At 41.5% G+C, this 24,483-nt stretch overlaps 1 protein-coding gene across 2 annotated transcripts in view; it reads right to left on the bottom strand.

Moving 5' to 3' along the window:
• Nucleotides 1-24,483, bottom strand: part of RNASET2 (ribonuclease T2) — an 81,132-nt gene that overhangs the window by 33,348 nt on the left and 23,301 nt on the right. Inside the window, exons 1-3 of one of the 2 annotated variants that reach the window (XM_089668588.1) lie at nucleotides 12,163-12,183; nucleotides 6,543-6,641; nucleotides 2,111-2,171 (exon numbers count right to left, since the gene is read on the bottom strand). In XM_089668588.1, the coding sequence (XP_089524714.1) occupies nucleotides 2,111-2,171; nucleotides 6,543-6,631 (150 nt within the window). In that variant the 5' untranslated portion in view covers nucleotides 6,632-6,641; nucleotides 12,163-12,183. Of the gene's footprint in view, nucleotides 1-2,110; nucleotides 2,172-6,542; nucleotides 6,642-12,162; nucleotides 12,184-24,483 lie in introns of those variants that run through there. The other variant, XM_089668587.1, reaches the window with a different exon arrangement.

Here is a 24,483-nt window from a genome sequence, read left to right as displayed (position 1 = left end):
GGATTGAGCTGTGTTGATCTGCACTGATCAATGCAAGAGCACACAGAAATTAATTGTTCTCTGTTTGACCTATTCAAACCATATACACTATATTGCCAAAAGTATTGGGACGCTTGCCATTCCACGCACATGAACTTTAATGGCATCCCAGTCTTAGTCCGTAAGGTTCAATATTGAGTTGGCCCACCTTTTGCAGCTATAACAGTTTCAACTCTTCTGGGAAGGCTGTCCACAAGGTTTAGGAGTGTGACTATAGGAATATTTGACCATTCTTTCAGAAGCGCATTTGTGAGGTCAGGCACTGATGTTGGATGAGAAAGTCTGGCTCGCAGTCTCCACTCCACTTCATCCCAAAGCTGTTCTGCCGGGTTGAGGTGCAGGCTAGTCAAGTTCCTCCAACCCAAACTTGCTCATCCATGTCTTTATGGATCTTGCTTTGTGCATGGTTCCCTTCACTGGAACTAAGGGGCCAAACCCAACCATTGGAAAGCAACCCCACACCATAATCCCCCTTCACCAAACTTTACAATTGGCTCAATGCAGTCAGGCAAGTACCGATCTCCTGGCAACCGCCAAACCCAGACACATTCATCGAATTGCCAGACAGAGAAATGTGATTTTTCACTCTAGAGAACACGTCTCCACTGCTCTAGAGTCCAGTGGAGGCACGCTCTACACTGCTGCATCTGCCGCTTTGCATTGCACTTGGTGATGTAAAGCTTGGATGCAGCTGCTCGGCCATGGAAACCCATTCCATAAAGCTCTCTATGCCCAGTTGTGCTAATCTGAAGGCCACACAAAGTTTGGAGGTCTTCAGCTATTGACTCTGCAGACAGTTGGTGACTTCTGCGCACTGTGCGCTTCAGCATACGCTGACTCCACTCCGTCATTTTACATGGTCTACCACTTTGTAGCTGAGTTGCTGTTGTTCCCAGTTGCTTCCACTTTGTTATAACACCACTAACAGTTGACCGTGAAATATGTAGTAGCAAGGAAATTTCACAGATGGACTTATTGCACAGGTGGCAACCTATCACAGTACCACGCTTGAATTCACTGAGCTCCTGAGAGCGACCCATTCTTTCAAAAATGTGCATTGGTGTGTGTTTTTATGCAGCGCAACACATATCAAAGCATGCTGTTAACTTTGAATAAAGATGCAAAAAACCCCCAAAACTTACAAGTACACACTGATGAATTGTAACAGTGCATAGTTCTAACTCTGCACACTGCACACCAGCGGAAGCTACTGTGAAGGGGCCCTTAAGCCAGCCATAGATGGATTGAATCTCGGTTACTTCAGTAGTGACCTGCTGAGATTCGATCCATCTATGGGCAGGCTGATTGTACTGAAGTTAATCCATTGATCAATTTCAGTACAACCAGCCCATCAGATTTTTTGCATGTTATCACTGTTGGCGACGGTAGTCGCCAGCAGTAATCATTGAGTTCTGTCGGCAGGGAAGCCTCCCCGCCAGCAGAACACAATAGTGCTGCGGGAGGGAGTCCTCCGCGGGTGTCAACAGAAAGTTAACGACACCCCAAACACAGGTCACAAATGCAGTGCATTTTCTTGCACCGAATTGCATGGTACTTTTGTACCATGCAATCTAGTTGCAGTGTGTTTAGAAAGTAGTGAATGCACTACTTTTGGTGCAGTGTAAATTTAGGGCCAATTCACACCAGGCTCGTACATGAATGGCACAGGAACACATTGTGCGTTCCTTTGCGATTCACATGTGGTGCAACTTCAGCCGATTCATTTTGAATGAGCTAAAATCACACCACACTAAAGTAGTGCATGCACTAGATTTTAAAATGCATTGCAACCAGATCGCATGGTACAAAAGTACTATGCAATCTGGTGCGGGCATGTGCAACGCACTGTTTTTGCGACCAGAGTTTGGGGTGTCGTTACATTTCTATTGACTCCCGCTGCAGATCGCAAAAGTAGTGCGTTTTGCATGTGTTCTGAATTGCACAGGAACGCACAGCATGTTCCTGTGTGATTCATTTACTTTGTTTCATGTACATCATAAATGTAAAACAAAAGCTAAAAAAAAAAAAAAGACAGGTGAAAGTTTGTAGGTTGCTAAATAAGATATCTCACCTTGCACACTGTAACTGGCCAATGATGAGTCAAAATAAGCTTTTTCCATTCTGGAGTATTTCTAAAACAAAATATAGTATTGTTTACAATTTAAAATATATTGCATTTCATGCATTATAGAATGTATTTTGAGATCACTCAAAAATAGGCTCAACAGTATTTCTGCAAATGCGCCCCCACAATCACCTAATATTTAGTATAAAAACAAATTGTGCAAAACCAATAAAAGTCCAAGTTAACATGTCTAGTGAAGTCCAAGTATAACACCCATGAGCTTCATCTTGCAGCAGTGATCTTCATGTGCAAGCCCATCATAGGTGCTACTAAGTTAGATTAATGAGTGGAGTAGAGGTGGACTTTTTAAAGGCACAATAACAGGTCTTTGAGAGCCAGAATTCTTGCTGTTTCTTAGGTGTTCAAATACTTGTATTCAGCAGTGCAAGACAAATAAATTCTTTAAAAATCATACAATGTGATTTCCTGAATTTTTTTTTAATTCTGTCTCTCAGAGTGGGAATGCACCTACAATGTGAATTTCAGACCCTTCCATGATTTCTAAGTGGGAGAACTTGCAAAATCGCAGGGTGTTCAAATACTTCTGTTTCTCACTGTAAATTGGAGGACTTAAATATTAATTTGACTCTGACGCTAATTTCCTTTCTCCTGGACCCAGAAAAGATTAAAATATTTGGGAATATACTGGTACCTTACTTCCTCCTTGTCTGAGATATTCAAGGAAAATTTTCTTCCTTGTTTAGCATCAACCAGACCTGATTTAAATCGATGGTATAAGCAAACATTTACTTGGTTTGGTCGCAACAGTGTACTGAAAATGACAGTCCTGCCTAGACTTCTATACCTTTTACAAACCCTGGCGGTGGCAATCCCCTGACCAAGGCGGAATTCTTGAACCTCCTATGAGGTCATAAAACGAAATGCAATTCCTACCAGTTTCTTGCTCTACCCAAGGAGCAGGGGAGTATGGGATTCCCAGATCCATTTAAATATTTCTACACAGTTCATATTCTTGTACTTTAGACTGGATCAAAAATAGTTCGGACAAGGAAAGTATGGACCTGGAGAAATTCATGTCACTGCTCCCCTTACAGACGCTCTCATGGCAAACTGTGCCTCTTCTGTCAGAGGTTAAAATGCACCCTATCATAGGGACTAAAGTGGTGATCCTGATCAAAGTGGGCTGCCTAAGCTCCCTGATCATAGTAGCTCAAGAATTCACCACAGGATTGGAGGACACAAGATTCCAAGCCTTTCTGTCGTCCAATCAATTCTGTGTCCAAAACGTTTTGACAGGTAGCATATGGCAATCCATTTCTGAGATCCAAGCGTTGTTCTTCTCCCCTTTAGATTCATGGCAGAGGACTGTCTCTATATTCTGACCTCTTCTAGAAAATCCACTCTAGTGGCCCAAACCTGGATGGTCTAGATGCCAGCAAATGCACCAGGGTTGGGAGACTAAGAAAATGTGTGCTACATGGTTGTAATTTTATATCCTGTGTAACCCGTATCCTGATGCTCTTGAGTACTGTACAACAGGACACAGTTTTGTTGGACATGGTTCTTTTCACTGCTTTTTTTTTGTGTTCCTAAAGCTTGCTGTTGTTCCACCATGTACATTTGTAGCATGTACTGTGCCAATGAGCGAAATAAAGAAAAACCAAAAAAAAAAACCACAAGCCTTACATAAAAGCCACTGCTCACCAGAAGACACCAGCCAAAAATGACAGTGTTCAAAAAGGCTCCACCAAACATGTTTCATCCAATGAGAAGTCTTCCAGGGTGGGCCCCTTATGATACAGTGGGCACAGAAGAGAATCACCTTCTTTAAAATAATCACATTTTGTTGCTTTGCAGCCCGAAATGAAAACAGACAGTTATATTTACTCAATGCAACTTAAAACATCCAAGTGAAAGATATACCACCAACACGTCACAAAAAATAAAACAAATTCAGAATCCCTGAGTTGGAAAAAGGATCACCCCCTCCTATAAATGACTTACAACCCCAATCAGGTGTAGCTAATCACCTTCTCAATGGCACACAAAGCCATTGGACTTTCAACTGTGATCAGATATGGTCATTTTGATGAGCTTAGCATGAAAAGTGCTTTCCTGGAGTATTTCAGTCCCTGGTAGTGCAACTGAAGCAAACAATCAACTATGGTTTGCGAAGCACTGTCAAAATATCTACAGGATAAAGTTGTGAACAGGCACAAGTCAGGAGATGGATACAAAACATTTCAAAGGCTTCATCAATGCCTAGAAGCACAGTGAAGTCTATTATTAAAAAGCGGAAAGTATTTGGTTCAACACAGACCCTCCCTGGATCAGGAAATCACTTCAAACTGGATGAAAGAGCCAGGAGGAAACTGGTCAGAGAGGCTACCAAGAGGCCTACAGCAACTCTGAAGCAGTTGCAGGAATTAATGACAAAGAGTGGTCATTGTGTGCATGTCACAATATCACAAATTCTCCACAATTGTGGCTTGTACGGGAGGGATGCAATAAAAAAGCCACTACTAACTGAGCTTTGCTAAAATGCACCTTGATGATTCTGAGGCCACAAAACAGAAAAAGTTGTTATGGTCAGATGAGACTAAAAATTGAATTATTTGGCCTCAACACTAAACAAAATGTCTGGCGGAAATCCAATATAGCTCACCATACAAATAACACCAATCCTACAGTAAAGCATGGAGGTGGCGATATCCTGTTATGGAGGTATTTCTCTGCAGCAGGGACTGGAGCACTTGTCAGGGTAGAAGGAAAAAAGGATGGGGCAAAATGCCATCAAATTCTTGGGGAAAATCTGCCTCCCTCTGTCAGAAAGTTGTCAATGGGAAGAATGTTTACCTTTCAACATGACAATGACCCAAATAATACAACAAAAATGACCACACAATAGTTGAAGGAGAAAAAGGTGAATGTCCTTGCATGGCCAAGCCAGAGCCCAGACTTAAACCCCACTGAAAATATGCGGAATGACTTGAAGACTGCAGTCCACAAACGGTTACCATAAACTTTAACTGAACTTGAGCAGTGCTGCAAAGAAGAGTGGGCAAATATTACAATGCCTAGACTGTGCAAAGTTGGTAGAGACACATCCCAATAGACTAAAGGCTGGAATAAAAGCAAAAGGTGGTTCAAGAAAATACTGACACAAGGGCATGATCCTTTTTCCCAACTCAGTGATTGTGTTTTTGATTTATTTTTTCTGACATGTTGGTGTTATAGCTTTCGCTTGAATGTTATAAGCTGCTTTAAGTAAATACAGATAAAACAAAAACGTCCATCTTCATTTTAGGCTGCAAAGCAATAAAATGTTATTGGTTTAAAAAGGGGGTGATTCTTTTCTTTAACCACTATATGTTATATTGGGGATGTTTGATACGGATGAGAAGATTGAGGGTGTCGTAGCCAAGATTTGCTGGCGCTTGCGAGATCTGCTTGTTAGACACTATTCGTTTATCTCTGTCCTAGCTTGTAAAGGGAGAGTAGAAGTACCTTGATAGAGCTACAGGCTAATACATGCTGAGTGCAATATATGTCTCTATGGTAAGCCTTCTAATTGCCAGAACATGAAGATAGCTGCTGCATGGTATTGAAGCACACAGGTGTTATACTTGGACTTCACTAGACAAGTTAGAGTAACTTTTATTAAGCTGGACATAGATGGATCAACTCTCGGCTGGTTTAGCAAAGACTGGCCGAGATTCGATCCATCTATGGGGAGGTTGGTTGTACTGAAGTCAATCCAGACTGTCAGGTTTTTTTTGCATGGGACTACAGCTGGAAGCTATAGCTGTCAGCAGTAATCAATGTGTTCTGCTGACAGGAAGGGCTCCCTGCCAGCAGGACACAATGGTGCTGCAAGAGGGTATTCCCCCATCAACATTTACTGTGTTGATGGGGGCAATCAACAGATTTTCTTTCCTGCAACCACAGGTTGCATCATCTATTGCTTGCCTTAGTTTTGCATATTTTGATTTTATGATAACATTGTTTGTGTGGGAAGTACAGTGGCTAAATGGCTAGCACTTCCGTCTGGCAGCACTAGGGTTGTTGGTTCGAAAGCCAACTACGGCACCACCTGCCTAGAGTTTGCATGTTCTCCCTGCGCCTGCATGGGTTTCCTCCAGGTACTTTGGTTTCCTCCCACACTCCAAAGACGTGCTGGTAGGTTAATTGGATCATGTCTAAAATTGGCCCTATTATGTGTATATATGAATGTAAGATAGGGACTTTGGATTGTACGCCCCTTGAGGGTTAGGGACTGATGTGATAGTATATACAGTATATATATATATATATATTTTATGTAAAGCACTGCGTAAATTAAGTAATAAAAATAAACATTATATTTACTTTAAAAAAAATTACATTTGAATTGCACTAAAGGTTTATCATATCTTACTTTGTAGACAATGAGCTATCCATGAAGCTGCAGTGTATACCACACAGGCTGCAAGTGATCAACAAAATATATCGAAGAGAGTTTTTCATGTTGCAAAATCTAAATTAAGAAGAAAATAAAAGGAAATAAACAGTAAGAAATAAAAATAATAATAATAAAAAAAAAAAGCAACAAAACTAAACCAATTAAACAAGTTTTTCTATGTTACTACTATAACAACAAAACTATTTTGAAAATTTGAATGATACATTTTGGTGGCTTTACTTTATTTCTTGCAAAAGATAATAATATTATGGAATCATTTGTTGCCATTGCTATACAGTACATGCAGTGCTTATATACAAAAGATATTTAAAATATATAATATCGTGCTCAAACCCCAAAACATCAGGAGTTCAGGTAGCAATGCATTAGTTTTAGGACCACAGCGAACAGGTAGCAATTATTCTTTCAACCAAACAAAATGTAATGCCCGGAATAATTCTATAGAATGAAGGTTATATTTTAAAATCCTAACTCCCAACTTTGAAACTGACCACAAAGCTGTTGTAGATGTCTTCGTGTTATGGCAAAAAACTCAAATTAGTCTTGAAGCTTGCAGATAATATGCAGAACACTATATTGCCAAAAGTATTGGGACGCCTGCCTTTACAAGCACCTGAACTTTAATGACATCCCGGTCTTAGTCCATAGGGTTCAATATTGAGTTGGCCCACCCTTTCAGCTCTAACAGCTTCAACTCTTCTGGGAAGGCTGTCCACAAGGTTTAGGAGTGTGTCTATGGGAATGTTTGACCATTCTTCCAGAAGCGCATTTGTGAGGTCAGGCACTGATGTCGGACGAGAGGACCTGGCTCGCAGTCTCCGCTCTAATTCATCCCAAAGGTGTTCTATTGGGTTGAGGTCAGGACTCTATGCAGGCCAGTCAAGTTCCTCCGCCCCAAACTCGCTCATCCATGTCTTTATGGACCTTGCTTTGTGCAGTCATGTTGGAACAGGAAGGAGTCATCCCCAAACTGTTCCCACAAAGTTGGGTGCATGAAATTGTTCAAAATGTCTTGGTATGCTGACACCTTAAGAGTTCCCTTCACTGGAACTATGGGGCCAAGTCCAAACATGAAAAACAACCCCACACCATAGTCCCCCCCCTCCACCAAACTTTACACTTGGCACAAGGCAGTCAGGCAAGTACTGTCAACTGCCAAACCCAGACACTTTCATCAGATTGCCAGACACAGAAGTGTGATTCGTCACTCCAGAGCACACGTCTCCACTGCTCTAGAGTCCAGTGGCAGCATGCTTTACACCACTGCATCTGCGCTTTGCATTGTGATGTAAGGCTTGGATGCAGCTGCTCAGCTATGGAAACCCATTCCATGAAGTGCTCTACACACTGTTGTGCTAATCTGAAGGCCACACAAAGTTTGGAGGTCTTTGACTCTGTAGAGAGTTGGCAACTTCTGCGCACTGTGCGCTTCAGCATGACCTGACCCCACTATGTCATTTTACATGGCCTACCACTTCATGGCTGAGTTGCTGTTCCCACTTGCTTTTACATTGTTATAATACCACTAACAGTTGACCATGGAATATTTAGTAGCAAGAAAATGTCATGGAAGGACTTATTGCACAGGTAGCAACCTATCACTGTACCACGCTTGAATTCACTGAGCTCCTGAGAGCGACCCATTCTTTCACAAATGTTTGTAGAAGCAGTCTGCGTGCCTAGATCATTGATTTTATATACCTGTGGCTATGGAGGTGATTGGAACACCTGAATCCAATGATTTGGAGGGGTGTCCCAGTACTTTTGGCAATATAGTGTATTTTAACTGCAGTGAAATAACTAAAGTGACATGCCAGTCCTAGATTAAATGCACAAGCAGAAACACCCATGCATTACCCATTTGTAAGCAGAACTCGCAATGTCTTAAGCTGGGTATACATGTTCAGTTGTTTTTTTTGTTCATCCAGAAGGTTGAAAGAAAAAAAAAAACGAACAGATCCCCGCATCAACACAAGCAATGTGTACTGAAATTTACTTCTGAGGAACAAAAATTTGAAGCAATTAAAAAATTATATAAAAGGCCTTGGCATTGGCCAATGGTTTTGTTATTAACCCCCCCCCCCAAAAAAAAAAAACTTTTAAAAAATAACAAACACGTTAAACGTATCTGTCTGTGCAATGGATAACCTTACATTAAGATTTTTGCTAGCTGGAAATTATCTGGTATTGTTATCTTTCACTGAGACTTTTGTTAGCTGGAAGTTTTTCTCCCATATACTGATTGTCCCTTGGATTGGATATCATCTTTTAATAAAACGTACTACACTATCAGTATACTTTTGTTTTGTGGCTTCATTTATGAGCCATTTAAAGTGGAGTAGTATTTCCGGTGCAAATCGGTACAAAGTGGTAGTCGCCAAAGGAGCTATCCTTATGTCCCCCTGTGTGCTGGATTGGTTTGCTGTGAGGTTTGGAGTGCTGTCCGGTGTGTGTGTGCCATTGGAGCCCCCCTTCCCCAGGTTGTGATCAGATCCGTGATGAACACCAGGGTCCCCATTTTGGATATGATATTTAAGAGATGCGCATTTAACTTGCGCTTCTGGTAAGTGCAAGCATACTTCATTTCTTATTTCACAAGAAGTCTCCTGCACCGAATCCTGATGTTACTGGAATCCTTTATTTAACTCATCCATTCACAATTTCACTGGACTTTCATTTACAATATTTTATCCTATGTCAATATTAACTCATATTAAGATTCGTTTTGGTTATGAATTATTCACAATTATTTTGTCACCTTAATTACTAATGATATGTTCCTCCATTCACTTTTGCACTTGTCACCTTGTTGACATTGTTGTAATCCACCAATTTTACGCTAGTTTTATACTTGCGTGATATGCACATAGTCACTTTTTTTAATAGCGCTGCATATATGTTTTTACAGTCTTTTTGAGTATTAAGGGGTTTATCCTTCTATGCAAGCAGCTGTTTTGCCTTGGTCTTTGTGCGCTCACTCTTACTACTTGTTTTTTATCCCCTATAACTTGAATGGGCATTGTCATATATTCTTTTTTCAGAAATCTGGGGTCTATCAGACTCTAGATATCTCCTCTGCCCTAACATTATCTAATCAAACCAAAATCGGTGTGTTCAGATGCCTCCCCAATTTACAAATGGCACTGTTTACATCCTGTGAAACTGAAGTGATGAAATGCTCATAGCTTCTGATTTTGTAGGCTATAGAGATGATTGGCACCATTCTGGTCTCCAATCAGCTCTATGGTCAGCTGGCAGAAACACTGGCTGCTTTCTCAGGTTCCCCCGATGGCACGGGACTGCCCGAGAAGGTGTGGAAGGCAGCGGAGGGAGGGGGGGCATCATCTCCAGCTGCTTGCAAAAGCATTACTGCAGCTAATTAGCACTAGAATTTTTTTTTTTTTTACTTCGGAGAGTACATGTGATTAGCACAGGGCCAATCAGCACTGTCCAGACAGAGGGCAAGGGTCCTGCAATGAACCAGCAAACACAAATGCTCCTGCGCTTGGGGATGGACTTGATGCAGGCTACAACCACATTAAGAATGTTCTGGAACATGCACACCTTGCTGCCCTCAAATGGACTGGGGGAATCCAAATATACTGAATGAGGAAAAAACAAATGCACAGGCCTAGTGCATTACCATAAAAAATGTTTAATAAGAAATAAAATAGGTGTTGTACTCACAAACGAGAATAAAGTCAAGGCACATCATAAAAGAACAGCTGGGTCAACACCACGCTGAGTAACAGTCCGCAATGGGGAGTGTAGACATCCAATAGCTGACGCGTTTCGAGGACTTGCCTCTTCCTCAGAGCCAGGGTCCTGCATCCTCATAGAGGAGAATGAAAACCCCAGCTAAAAGCTTTAACCAGTGTTCTCCTGGACACTGATAGAAGTCACATGACTGCTCTAATTGCTGATGAGAAAAGGTATTTAGCAGTTTATATCTACTAAATAATTGCATTTCCATGTTCTCTGTACTGTGAGAGATCAGATATAGTGAATGCAGGGTCCTGGGTTTGGTAATATTTTAAAATGTGTGAAAAGCATTTACAATGCTACTTTAATGGAAAAAAACAGAACTTCAGTACAATGACTATAGTTTCACACTTCCTGTCAACTGATACTGAGGAATATTGTTCTAGTTTAACATAAAACTTGCTGACACAAACAAATCACATGCACAATAACCACAAGCAATAGAAGCAGATATTTCTTATTTCACGTCTCTATAGCAGCGGTCTCCAACCTGCAGCCCGGTTTGCCTTTATCCGGCCCTTGGAGCACTTTTCCTCTCACTGATAGAAGTTGGGCGATTGGAGAGGAGCACCCAATGTCCAAAAAAAAAAGTCTCGTGATGAATTTTATAGTTGTTTATTGAAAATAAAAGTAAACAAGTAAAGCTAACTAATTTCAGGGGTATTGCCTCCCACTTCTTCAGGGCTAGTATATAGAGAGTATCAGAAAAGGTAGGAGCCCTAGACCCCAATGGAGACATTGTGTACTCTTCTCCATTCAACTAAGTGTTCCCTGCAGTAATATCTCTATTGTCATTATCAAAAAGCTAGCAACCCTAGACCCCAACGGAATCTATCATGAACAACCTACAACTGGGATATAAGCAATTCCCTCTACCCCCCCCCTTCCCCGCCCCCCACAGTTGCTTGCCACTAGGCAGTCCAGTACTGTCTTCCACTCAAACTTGATTCCCACTGATACAAGACACTATTACTTCCACTGGCACCCAGTGTTGACGGGCATAATTCCTGCTACTGACATCAACAATGGGGCACTATTCCTCCGACTGATACCAATGATAGGGCACTATTCCTTCCACGAACACCAATGATGGGGCACAATTCCTCTCAATAACACCAATGATTGGGCACTATTCCTCCCACTAATACCAAAGATGGGGCACCATTCTTCCTACTGACACCAAAGATGCATTGTTTACTCCTACTGCCGCCAGGACAATGTATACTCCCAATGGCCACAGTCAGGCCCCTTAAAGTCTGAAGGACAGTAAAAGTTTGGAGACCCCTGCTCTATAGGAAAATGAGATACACACAGGGCAGCATCTGGAAAATATATAATAAAAAACATACTTGATAAAAAGATATGAAAAACTGCTTAGCTTTCAATGGATATCAAACACCATCTAAGTGTATCATGGCCTTTAACATTGTGCTTAAAATGAGTTTTATTTTAATTCAGGCAGAAAATATGAAATATTAGAGAATTACAGTATGTCCATTCGCAAGCTTCTTGCAATATCAGCAATGGATAACAAATTTAGCTATTCTGAACAATATCCTGCTATGTCTTTAAAGTGAAATCTGCTAATGACAAAATCAGTTCTATAAGACCCTGGTCGCACTGTGTCCGACTTGGCATGTGATTTGCATGCCATGCGACTTGCAAATTACATGCCAAGTCGCACCCTATTGTCCGCAATTACATCGATCATGCACTACTTTTGATGCAATTGGCATAGACATCTGTGTCAGATGTCTTGCAAATCACACCTCAAATCACAATGATATCTCGACTTTGAAATCATGCGACTTACAGTGAAGTCAGGATCGATGTGACTGGGGTGTAAAAGAAAGCCGTAAGATAGAAGTAGATTTATTTCAGCAGACAGACTTTTTTTTTTCTTTTACCTGAATGGAAAGAATAAATAGTATATTATAGAATCTAATGTCTGACACCAACATATGTGTTGTTACACAGGAAACCACTTAAAAGCACCAACCTGAGGTGTGACATTGCCACTTGCAAGCCACAAATGTCTTGCAGTGTGACCTATGCTATACTGTCAAAAGTATTGGGACGCCTGCCTTTACACGCACATTTAACTTTAATGGCATCCCAGTCTCAATCTGTGGGGTTCAATATTGAGCTGGCCCACCCTTTGCCATGTATAAGCTATAACAGCTTCAACTCCTCTGGGAAAGCTGTCCACAAGATTTAGGAGTAGGTCTATGGGAATGTTTGACCATTCTTCCAGAAGAGCATTTGTCAGGTCAGGCACTGATGTCGGATGAGAAGGCCTGGATCGCAATCTCCGCTCTAATACATCCCAAAGGTGTTCTATCAGGTTGAGGTCAGGACTCTGTGCAGGCTGGTCAAGTTCCTCCACCTCAAACTCGCTCATCCATGTCTTTATGGACCCGCTTTGTGCACTGGAGCACAGTCATGTTGGAATAGGAAGGGGCCATCCCCAAACTGTTCCCACAAAGTTGGGAGCATGAAATTGTCCAAAATGTCTTGGTATGCAGACGCCTTAAGTGTTCCCTTCACTGGAACTAAGGGGCCAAGCTCCACCCCTGAAAAACAACCCCACACCATAATCCCCCTCCACCAAGCTTTACACTTGGCACAATGCAGTCAGGCAACTGCCAAACCCAGACACGTCCATCGGATTGCAAACAGAGAAGCGCGATTCATCACTCCAGAGAACACATCTTCACTGCTCTAGAGTCCAGTGGTGGTGTGCTTTACACCACTGCATCCAATGCTTTGCAGTGCACTTGGTGATGTAAGGCTTGGATGCAGCTGCTCAGCCATGGAAACCCATTTCCTTGGAGCTCTATAAGCACTGTTGTACTAATCTGAAGGCAACACAAGGTTTGGAAGTCTTTAGCTAATGGCTTTCATGGTTAGACTTATTGCACAGGTGGCAACCTATCAAGGAACCACGCTTAAATTCTCTGAGCACCTGAGAGCGATCCATTCTTTCAAAAATGTTTGTAGAAGCAGTCTGCATGCCTAGGTGCTTAGTTTTATAAACCTGTGGCAATGGAGGTGATTGGAACACCTGAATCCAATGATTTGGAGGGGTGTCCCAAAAACTTTGGCAGTATAGTGTATATTTTACAATGGTGAAGCCAAATAGTTCAAACCAAGATTTATATTTTTCTTATAAATACTGTTTAATCAGTGCCTCTTGGAACAGCACCTTTTCAAACAGCCTATAATCTGACTGCTGTTTACATTTCTTAAAAAATCCAAAAATATTCTGTAACAGCTATTACCCAGATCTATTGTTAAAGAGAAACTTGACCCCTCCCCCCCCCTCCTCGTTCTTAATCTATTCCCCTTTTATCTGTTATTAAGCATTTTCTTAGATTCACATTCTCGCCTGACCAGCAAATATAGTGTTATCCTGCTGTGATCCACCAATTTGGTCCCTCGGCACCATCTTCTTTTTTCCAATACCATCAGGAGCCAGCTGGTTTTTTTTGGGCTCAGAAAGCCGGCTCCCGATGACTTGTTGCTAGCTCTGCCCACCATTCACTGTGTGTACCTGCCTCTACAGCCACATGGGACGTATATCATGAATATCCCTGAAGACTGCAGAAGCAGGGACATGTTATTCTCGCCTAAGCTGGACTAAAAAAAAAAAAAAAAACAACAAAAAAGTCCCTGCTGAACTGGCCTATGGCCGGCTTTATTTCCCAGTAGTTGCCTGCTCAGAGAGAAAGAAGACCACAACTTAGGAAACAGCAGCAGCATAACCTATCACCACCTTCTGGAGCTCTGGAGAGAACAAGGCCTCTGTGCCTTAGTCCTTCCAAGGGTCCTCACCTTCGCTGTATGTGCAGGCAGGCTGTGTCTTCCCATTAGCACCAATAAGTAACCTTCCAGTTCTAGACTCCCCAACTGTATCCTGTTTACCTGTTTTTTTGGGAACACCTGTGCACCTCCATGTTCCTTGAACATACCATTACCCCTGTGTATCTGTACGTCCACCATCTGTCAGGAATCCCAGGGCTTGCGGCGGCGCACGGGTCTGCGCATGCGCAGAACGCTGATGCGCATTAGCCAGCGGGCACTCGCACGCGCACTTGCGGACGCACGCCTGGCACCAATGACAGCACAGGGAGCACTATTTAAACCGTCCCTTTGGATGCTCAAATTGCCGTATGGTCTTGTTCCTGTTGATTCCTGCTCGTTCTGTTCCTGTGATTGCCTTTTTGCCGTCCCAGCCTGACCCTGATTCTGTTCACCGTCTCCTGCTCTGACCCTTGGCTCATTTGACTATTCTCTGCCTGATCCTGACTATCTGACCTTCCGTTGCTGAACCTGGCCTGTGACCCGACTACTCTTAGCCTGCTGCCCTGTACCGTCTGCCTCCGCTGTTACCGACCTGGCCTGTCTGACTTCGCTGTTTCTGCTCGGATCCATCCATCCTGCACGGATCCATCTGCTACTGCCTAGGTCTGCTCGGCCTCTTCACCACAGGCTCATACCTGCTACGTACCACTGGCAATTATCTCTACCACAGCTGGGTGGTACTCGGGGGCTGCGACCTGGTCTCAGTCTGCTCCAAGTCCATCCCCCCCATCAGGGGCTCTGGTGAATAAGCAATCTGGGGCTTAGACTCCGCGCCCTGGGGAATCCCGGTCTGTGGGTCTCTAGAGCCCTCGCCAGCTGGTACCTGACAGCATCCCACTTCTATAAAATACCCCTGTACTTCTGTCTCCCTGTGAACCCAGCACCCAAATTCTGTGACTTTTACTAGTAATCCTGTCTGTCTGTAAAGCCAGCATCCCAGTGCTGCGCTATACTCCTGACAGTCCTATAAGTCCAATGCTTTGGCAGATCTTCTTCTTTTGTCCTTTACTGCAACATGTCAGCTGTAACCTACATGAGTGCTGTTTTAAAGCACACCGCCATCTAGCCCAGGCTGCACGAGAGCTTCACAATCCCCAACCATTCGTTATATTTCCCATTCATGACAAAGCTTTAGACCTAAATTCCAAAGGCCACAAAAATGATGGCAGGGCAACTGGTGTTAAAGATGTTTAAAACATGGAAGAGGCTCATGCCCAGTGAACATTCTACTCATTACACAGAGCATGAGCTTGTGCTATAATGTTTCACACAAAAGGGTCTTCTGCTCTTTCTTCTATTAACCATGCCACCATTTTTGTACTCTGTACAATCTACCACAAACACTTCTTCTCCACATGCTACTCTGGGACCCTTGCATGAGTCGAACTGCCACAAACCTACCTATGACTATGCCCAGCGCTACCTCACATGCAAGCTGTAAAGAAAATATGGTGGACTCAACATCTGAAGTCGCATACGTTTTTATGTTTTCGTTATTTCCCATTATTTTGGTATATAGGTTACTGCCTGTCACTGTGGTTACCGGTTTATGTCTTTTGGACAACACACCATGTTTAGGTATGGTAAAATGTCTCCCTAATCATGTGACCATTGTGTTTGCTGTCTCAGTGGTCACATGATCAAAAGCAAGTACAGACCGAGATCTGTCTTTGATAGCTTGGTCTCTGTGCTGAGAGTGTGCAGTGAGTACGCTCTCAACACACAATCTTCTGCTGTCCATAGACACATATGGGTGTTAAAGTCCACCCTCTTTGCCAGCCACATATGCGTTACATGGCTGGCAAGAGGTTAATAAGTCTGTGATTCCATGTAAATAGCAGGTACTGACTAAATTTTGCGGGCTTTCATACAAAATTAGTTGACTCAATGATGGCAAGAAAAAATGTTATGAGCAACGTTGTTTCTATCAATATTTGAATAAAAATTGAAGAGTGATTTACCAGTTTTAATCCTCATTTATTTGAAAATAAAACAGACAGATACAGTGCTCAGCATAAATGAGTACACCCCAGCAGATTTGTCAGAAAACCTTTACTTTACTTTCAGAATCTGCATTTTCTATGGGACACTAAACTACAAAATACTCCCGCAAATTGATTGTAAACAAGATTTGTTAATTTGCACATACAAAACAGTATTTTTCCTAAATTCATTCAAGACCATGTTTCAAAAATGAATACACACCAATGAAAGAAAGTCTTATGCAGGCCATAGATGGGGAGAAAAACTGCAGATTTTTCTTTTAAAAAACGAAAAATCGGTTGTTCAAGTGGCCGACGTTACCATCAATGGTAAAAAAAAAAATCGGCCGATTTTCTACCCGTCTAGAGCCGGCAAAAAGTGTCCCTGCAGAGAGCTCTGCTATTTCTTTGACAGTTCTCTGACAGTTCCTTGACATTTATAGAAGTTGCAACAATGTATCTATTTGTTTCCATTTAGGATACAGATGTTTTTATTCGGAAACAAATAGATACAATGTTTCAACCGCTGTAAATGTGAAGGAACTGTCAGAGAACTGTCAGAAATAGCGGAGCTCTCTGCAGAGACACTTTATGCTGGACTGGAATTCTTCTTATTTTCATCCTACTTCTTCTTCTTCTTCTTCTTCATCCTCATCCTCTTCTTCTTCATCCTCATCCTCTTCTTCTTCTTCTTCTTCTTCTTCATCCTCATCCTCTTCTTCTGCATCCTCATCCTCTTCTTCTTCTTCATCCTCATCCTCCTCCTCTTCTTCTTCTTCTGCATCCTCATCCTATTCTTCTTCTTCTTCATCCTCATCCTCCTCCTCTTCTTCTTCTTCTGCATCCTCATCCTATTCTTCTTCTTCTTCATCCTCATCCTCCTCCTCTTCTTCTTCTTCTGCATCCTCATCCTATTCTTCTTCATCATCATCCTCATCCTCTTCTTCATCATCATCCTCATCCTCCTCTTCTTCTTCTTCTTCTTCATCCTCTTCTTCATCCTCTTCTTCATCCTCATCCTCTTCTTCATCATCATCATCCTCATCCCCTTCTTCATCCTCATCCTCTTCTTCTTCATCATCATCCTCATCCTCTTCTTCTTCATCATCATCCTCATCCTCTTCTTCTTCTTCATCCTCATCATCTTCTTCATCCTCATCCTCTTCTTCATCATCCTCATCCTCTTCTTCATCATAATCCTCATCCTCTTCTTCTTCCTCATCCTCTTCTTCTTCCTCATCCTCTTCTTCTTCCTCATCCTCTTCCTCTTCCTCATCCTCTTCCTCTTCCTCATCCTCATCCTCTTCTTCATCCTCATCCTCTTCTTCATCCTCATCCTCTTCTTCTTCATCCTCTTCTTCTTCATCCTCTTCTTCTTCATCCTCTTCTTCTTCATCCTCTTCTTCTTCATCCTCTTCTTCTTCATCCTCTTCTTCTTTTTGTCTTCCTCTTGCAGGTCACTGCTCATGCGCAGATTTTTTATCGGTAAAAAATCGGCCAATTTGCCCACTAATTGCCGCGAAAATTCCAACTTTACCGAAAAACAAAAACGGCCAAAATACCGAAAAACGGCCGACCAAATCGCCCACTAACGATCCGAAAATCGGCCGATTTTATTTTCGGCCGAAAAATCGGCCGATTTTCGACCCGTCTATGGCCTGCATTAGAAGCAATGCTAAATATTAGACAACAAAATCCTAATTAGAAATAATTCAACTACAGGTGAGTCTAATTATTCATTAAACAGGTGTCCAGCAGACAGTTGGTTATAAAATGGCGTTAATTAATAAAGAAAACCCCTTGCCATTTCATGCTGTCAGCAAAGGCACCACATGGAAAAGAAATTGTGGAAATTGTTCTTGTGTTCATTGAGCTATTGAATAAAATCTTGCTTTTCAAAAAGGGGTGTACTCATTTATGCTGAGCACTGTAACTATGCCAAATTACATATATTTTCCATTTTTTCTGAAAATGGATAGTCTTCTTAACCTCTTCCATACAGGGCACTTTTACCGGCTTCCTGCCTTCCAGGTTTCAGCGCTCTCAATCTTTGAATGAAAATTGCGCGGTCATACAACACTGTACCCAAACTAAAATTTTATCATTTTCTTCACACTAGAGCTTTCTTTTGGTGGTATTTAATCACCACTGGGGTTTTTATTTTTTGCAAAATTAACAAAAAAAGCCCGAAAATTTTGAAAAAAAACCCCACGTTTTTCTTTGTTTCTGTTATAAAAGTTTGCAAATAAATAATTGTTCTTCATAAATTTAGGCCAAGATGTATTCTGCTACATGTCTTTGGTAAAAATAACCCAAAATAGGATGTATTTTTTAGTTTGTAGGAAAGTTATAGAGTTCACAAACTATGGGATATATCTGAATATTGATCGATCCTGAAGTACTGACAGCCAATCTAATTTCTTGAGGTCCAAGAATGTCAGAACAGTACAGATATCCCCCAAATGACTCCTTTTTGCAGAGTAGACAGTCCGACGTACTTCATAAGAGGCATGGTGAGTTTTTTGAAGTTGTATTTTTTTTGTCATAATTTTTCAGAAAATGAAAAAATAAAAAAAATTATTTTCACAATTTTTTTTTACATACTGTCACCAGTGCAGTACAGCGTCATCATATAACTGGCATGGCGGTGATCAGGGACACTGACTGGTGACAGTATGAAAAAAAAATATATAATTTCTCTCTCCTCGTCCCTCTGGGTGGACGCCATATGGCGTCCTTGCAGGCATGCGCAGTTTGCCTGCCTGCAGGGCCGCTCTGCGGCACAATCTGTAACCGTCTGTGTACCTTGGACACTGCCGATGACAGATCTGTGTACCAGCCCCGTTTCCAGTACCATGTGACCTGCTGTAACCAATCACAGCAGGACACATGACAGTTGTATACAAGGGATGTCTTCCTTTCATGCCATCCATTGTATACAAGTGTGTCTAGCTGTGAATGGTCACAGCGATCACATGCACAAGCTAGGCCAATCACAGCCCAGCTGTGTCATGTGATTAGCCGTGGCCAAATCAAAGCTAAGCACAAGAAAAAAAACCCTGAATGAATCGATGTCATTCAGGTAAATGCTTGCTTATAGCAAAGTAATTCTTTGCTATAAGCAAACTGTGTAAGAAAAAAAATAATGATCACTTCCCCAAAGTAGTACAATGTTACTATGGCATACTACTTTGGTCATAGTGAAATATGAAAAACAAATCTTAAAAAAAAGAGAAAAAAATTTAATAAAAAATTTAAATAAAAAAATTAAAAAAATATATAATTTTTTTTTTCGTACTGTCACCAGTCAGTGTCCCTGATCACTGCCATGCCAGTTATATGATGAAGCTGTACTGCACTGGTGACAGTATGTAAAAAAAAAAAAAAAAAGTTTTCATTTTCCAAAAAATGACAAAAAAATTACAACTTCAAAAAACTCGCCATGCCTCTTATGAAATACGTCGGACCGTCTACTTTGCAAAAAGTGGTCATTTGGGGGCTATCTGTACTGTTCTGACATTTTTGGGCCTCAAGAAATTAGATTGGCCGTTATTACTTCATGATTGATCAATATTCAGATATATACCATAGTTTGTGAATCTTATAACTTTGCTACAAACTAAATAATACATCCTAATTTGGGTTATTTTTACCAAAGACATGTTGTAGTATACATCTTGGCCTAAATTTATGAAGAACAATTATTTATTTGCAAATTTTTATAACAGAAACAAAAAAAAAGTGTTTTTTTTTTCAAAATTTTCGGTCTTTTTTTGTTAATTTAGCAAAAAATAAAAACCTCAGTGTTGATTAAATACCACCAAAAGAAAGCTCTAGTTGTGTGAAGAAAATGATAAAAATTTTAGTTTGGGTACAGTGTTGTATGACAGTGCAATTGTCATTCAAAATATGAGAGCGCTGAAACCTGAAAACTGGTCTGGGCAGGAAGGGGGTAAAAGTGCCTTGTATGGAAGTGGTTAAACAAGACGAAATCCATTAATATATATAGATGGGAATTGGAGAGTGCACATTTCACAAAGTGCCAGATCTATCTTTTAGTTTTGCATTTTTTTTTCTTTCATTTTCTTCCTATGTATGCACCAGGTTATAAATACCAAAAAAAGACCAAAAGTAATTGGACAGGGAGGGGCCTGAGCATGACGCCAGGAGGCTGCTGGGCTTGAGAGCTCCCATCGCCCACCATGCAGATTTCACTGGGGCCGGTCCACTGAGAGCGTACCCAATCTAGCCTAAGAACTTACCCGACCTGGCACAGACTGGAGCTCCGTGAATGCAGGGACCATCCGGCGGCTGGCAGCAGAGGTGAGCACAGGGAGACAGAGCAAGCGGCTGCAGAGCTTGGCTCAAACCCCAGAGTCCTGCAGAGATCAGAGCAGACTAACGGAGGCACTTCCTACTCTGCGCAGGCTGGCTGGAAGACATACTGCAGAGATCCGGAGACCAGCAGATACCAGAGTATGTAGGATACATCTGGATAGAGGACACCTTGAGCTTCCGCCCAGACCCCCTCTCAGGTAATACCTCAACCTGGGACACAAGACCCCAATGAGGGTAGAAGAGAGCACAGCACAGAGACAGATGGACCCAGAACCTCAGGCTCAGAAGGGATGGTGAGTTGTCACAACGTCCGGAGAAACCACAGGAGGGAGGAAGAAAACATGATGGGGAGAAGTCTAGATTGTCATTTGTTGTTTGGGAAGAGAATCTGATGAATGAAACAGTATAAACGATCAAAATGCCCCTGAACAACAGGGAGCCATATCACAAATCCCCACAAAAACAGAGATGAAAAAAATGTTTGCAAAATTGGAATTTTCTTTGAAAAAGGAAAATGGCGGTGATCCATAAGGATCTTGGACGAATGTTAACAAGGGTTGAGGAAGTGGAGGAGAAAATGGAGACAGAGGCCCAGCAGACATGTAACCTGGAAACGCAGTTGGAGGAGATGCGAAGGGGACAGAAGAAGTTGTCATACAAATTGGAGGACCAAGAAAATAGAGAATAAATTATTTAAGGATTAGGGACCTCCCAGAAGATGCGCATGAAGAGGACCTCCAGGAAAAAGAAAAGAAAGTGTTAAATCGATTGACAGGTAGCTTAGCCACAGATCCTTTGAAGATCGAGAGAATTCAAAGATTAAGACGCCCACCAGGAGAAGCATCAGACACCCCTAGAGACATGATTGTTCGATTACATGATTATGAGGACAGAAAAAGAATATGGAAAAAGCTGCAGGAGACCCCAGAGTTAAAGTATGGAGAAATGACTCTACAAGTCTTTGCAGACATTTCTTCTCAGACATTAGCTACAAGAAGATTGCTGAAACCGTTATTGGATCAGATGAAGTAAAAAAGAATTCGATACAATTGCGGATTCCCGGCATGTCTGATCGGGTGGAAAAACAGGAAATCAGTAAGGCTAAGATTCCCAGAAGAACTCAGTGACGTTTGTGAAAAATTAGAACTGCAGAATGTGGGAACTGTGGGGTTGTTAGAGGGATCAAATTAAAGTGAAAGGTCAAACAAAGAGAAGTGGCAGCCAGTGAATAAAAAGAAAAAATAGACTGAATTGGGGGGGAGGGGTTAGTGGGAGAGGGAATGGGTGCTACGGGGGATGAATTGCTGTTCCCCTTCTTCCTCCCTTTTTTTTTCACTCTCCCTACCTCTCCTGTGTTGTTCAGCAGGTTCTCGAGTAAGATAAGTAGAGTTGGTGGGGCGTCGGGAGGCCAAACAGGAATTCAACCATTAAACCCCAAGCTGAGGGTGGGGGGTAGGAATGGGTGTTCATGTTCAGAGTGTTACCCCAATTTAGGAATCACCAGTGGGGGAATCCCATGTCAGATTCCAGGGCAACATATAGGTCAAGGGTTTTTAGTAACTTAGGTAAGGTGGGGCGAGGGAGGATAGGTGGGATGGAGGTGACGTGGGAGGGGTGGGATTGGAGGAAGGTCCATGAGATGGGTAGTTTATACCGTTCTCCCTTTGAACAAGAAAGAGTACAAAAATATTAGACAGCTATGAGCCTGATTAATTTAATGACATACAGTGTGAAAGGTTTACATTCTACCAAAAGACATAAAATACTTAGGGAAGTCCATCAACTCTCCACAGACATTGTGTTCTTACAAGAGACACACTTATCATATGATACTAATGTTAAATTACACTCAAGGTACTACCCAACTTGGTATTATGCGGACTCACCAATAAAGAGGGCTAAAGAAGTAGCGACTGGGTTCTCAAAAAAACGTGGGTTTTGATGTGGAGGAGAGATTGGTGGACCCAGAGGGATGGTTTCTATGTTTAAGAGGGAAAATGCAGGTACAAAGCTATATCTTAGCTAATATTTACTGCCCAAATCAAAATCCTGATGTATTTCTGTACGGAGTGTTGGGGAAAATTACTGAGTTTAAAAGAGAAACTCTGGTCTTGGCAGGAGATTTTAATTTTTTTCTTGATCCATGGATGGATAAGTATTCGACTGCGCAGAGAGGAGGAGGTAAAAAATTAAGAATGTTGAAAAACAGGTTACATCAAAGTCAGCTAATGGACGCATGGAGTGTGAAACATCCCAGAGAAAGAGATTATACCTTCTCCCTGGCACATAGATTGTACTCACGATTGGATTATATTATGATCGAGCATAGACAACTGGATTTACTTGGTAAATCCAATATAGAAGTTATGTCTATCTCAGATCAAGCTCCTGTTACGGCAAGACTAAAAGGTAGGAGAAGAAGGGAACAAAAGGACAATGTGGAGATTAAATGAGATGCTTATACAGGACCCTGAAGTAGAGAGGAGGTTAAGGGAGGAAATAGAGCAATTTTTTCTGTTGAATGAAAATGAGGAAGTCTCTGTAGCCACCATTTGGGAGGCACTAAGTCTTTCGTGAGGGGAATTCTGATAGGGAGAAAAGTAAAGGAGGTGACGGAGGAATTATATAGGTTAGAACAGGCACATAAAAAGAGACAGGATATAGAGGTTAATTTGAAGATTATACTTAAAAGAGAAGAGTTAAAAGACCTAAATCAAGGAAGATTTTTAATAGGGTTTCAAAGGAAAGATATCAGTGGGGGAATAAGCCAGGAAAATATTTGATGAAATTACTTAAGGAGAAGAAATCAAAGAATTATACTGAAAAAAAATTTAAGTTGAAAAAGGAGAACTGGTATACTCCACCACTAATATTGCTGAAACGTTCCAAAAATTTTATAATAGGTTGTATGATGTAGAACCTTGGAACCCGAAAGTTTCAGAGGAAGAAAAAAGGAGGAAACGACAGGAATTTTTAAATGCAGCAGATCTCCCAAAAATATCAAAAGAAAAATTAGTATAGTTAGAACAAGCATCTCCCAAGAGGAAATTAATACAGCCCTGAGGAGTACAGCAGGAGGGAAAAGTCCAGGACCTGATGGGTATACGGTGGGTTATTATAAGAAAGTTGGAGACTTATTGGTCCATAAACTTTGTACATATATGAACACCTTAGGAGAGGGAATGGGAATAAGAGCAGAATCGCTGCAAGAATATATAACTATCATTCTAAAAGAAGGAAAGGATAGTTCACAATGTGCTAGCTATAGACCTATATCACTACAAAATACAGACACAAAACTGTTTGCGAAGGTGCTAGCTACGAGGTTAAAAGAGTTGGTGCCGAAATGGATACATTCGGATCAGGTGGGTTTTGTCCTGGGAAGGGAAGGGAGGGATAATGGTTTGAGAACATTGCTTTTTAAACTGAAGACAAAGAGAGAAAAGTTACCAATTTTATTGTCGATCGATGCCGAAAAAGTTTTTTTGACAGGGAGTTTATGATAAATACCCTAGAGGCCTTGGGAAGGTAAATGGGTCCCTCTCTAGATCTTTTAAGATGTACAATGGTACAAGTCAGGGATGCCCCTTATCCCCGTTATTATTTGTAATATCCCTGTCACCTTTGCTGGCGATGGTAACAAAGAGTGTAGATATAGGATTAATTAAGATAGGTGAGATAGAGCATAAGGTAGCGGCATATGTTGATGATATGTTGTTTTATATTGTGAACCCTGGGTTAACTTTGCCCAACCTAATGGGATTACTAAAAGAGTATGGAGAGCTTTCAAATTTGAAAATAAACCCCTCAAAATCAGGGATCTTGAACATCAGTGTTTCAAACAATATTATGCGGACTTTACAAAAAGACTTCCCATTTTCATGGAGGGAGAAGGAATTAGGTTACCTAGGAGTAAAGTTGACTCCTTCTGTAAATAATTTATACAGTCA

This window comes from Staurois parvus, unplaced genomic scaffold (assembly GCF_062004578.1).
Source record: "Staurois parvus isolate SC_StPar_1 unplaced genomic scaffold, SC_StPar_1.0 ptg000059l, whole genome shotgun sequence".
In the NCBI taxonomy this organism is placed as follows: Eukaryota; Metazoa; Chordata; class Amphibia; order Anura; family Ranidae; genus Staurois; species Staurois parvus.
The sequence above is the reverse complement of the archived record's forward strand: the minus strand, read 5'-3'. Positions and strand labels throughout refer to the sequence as shown.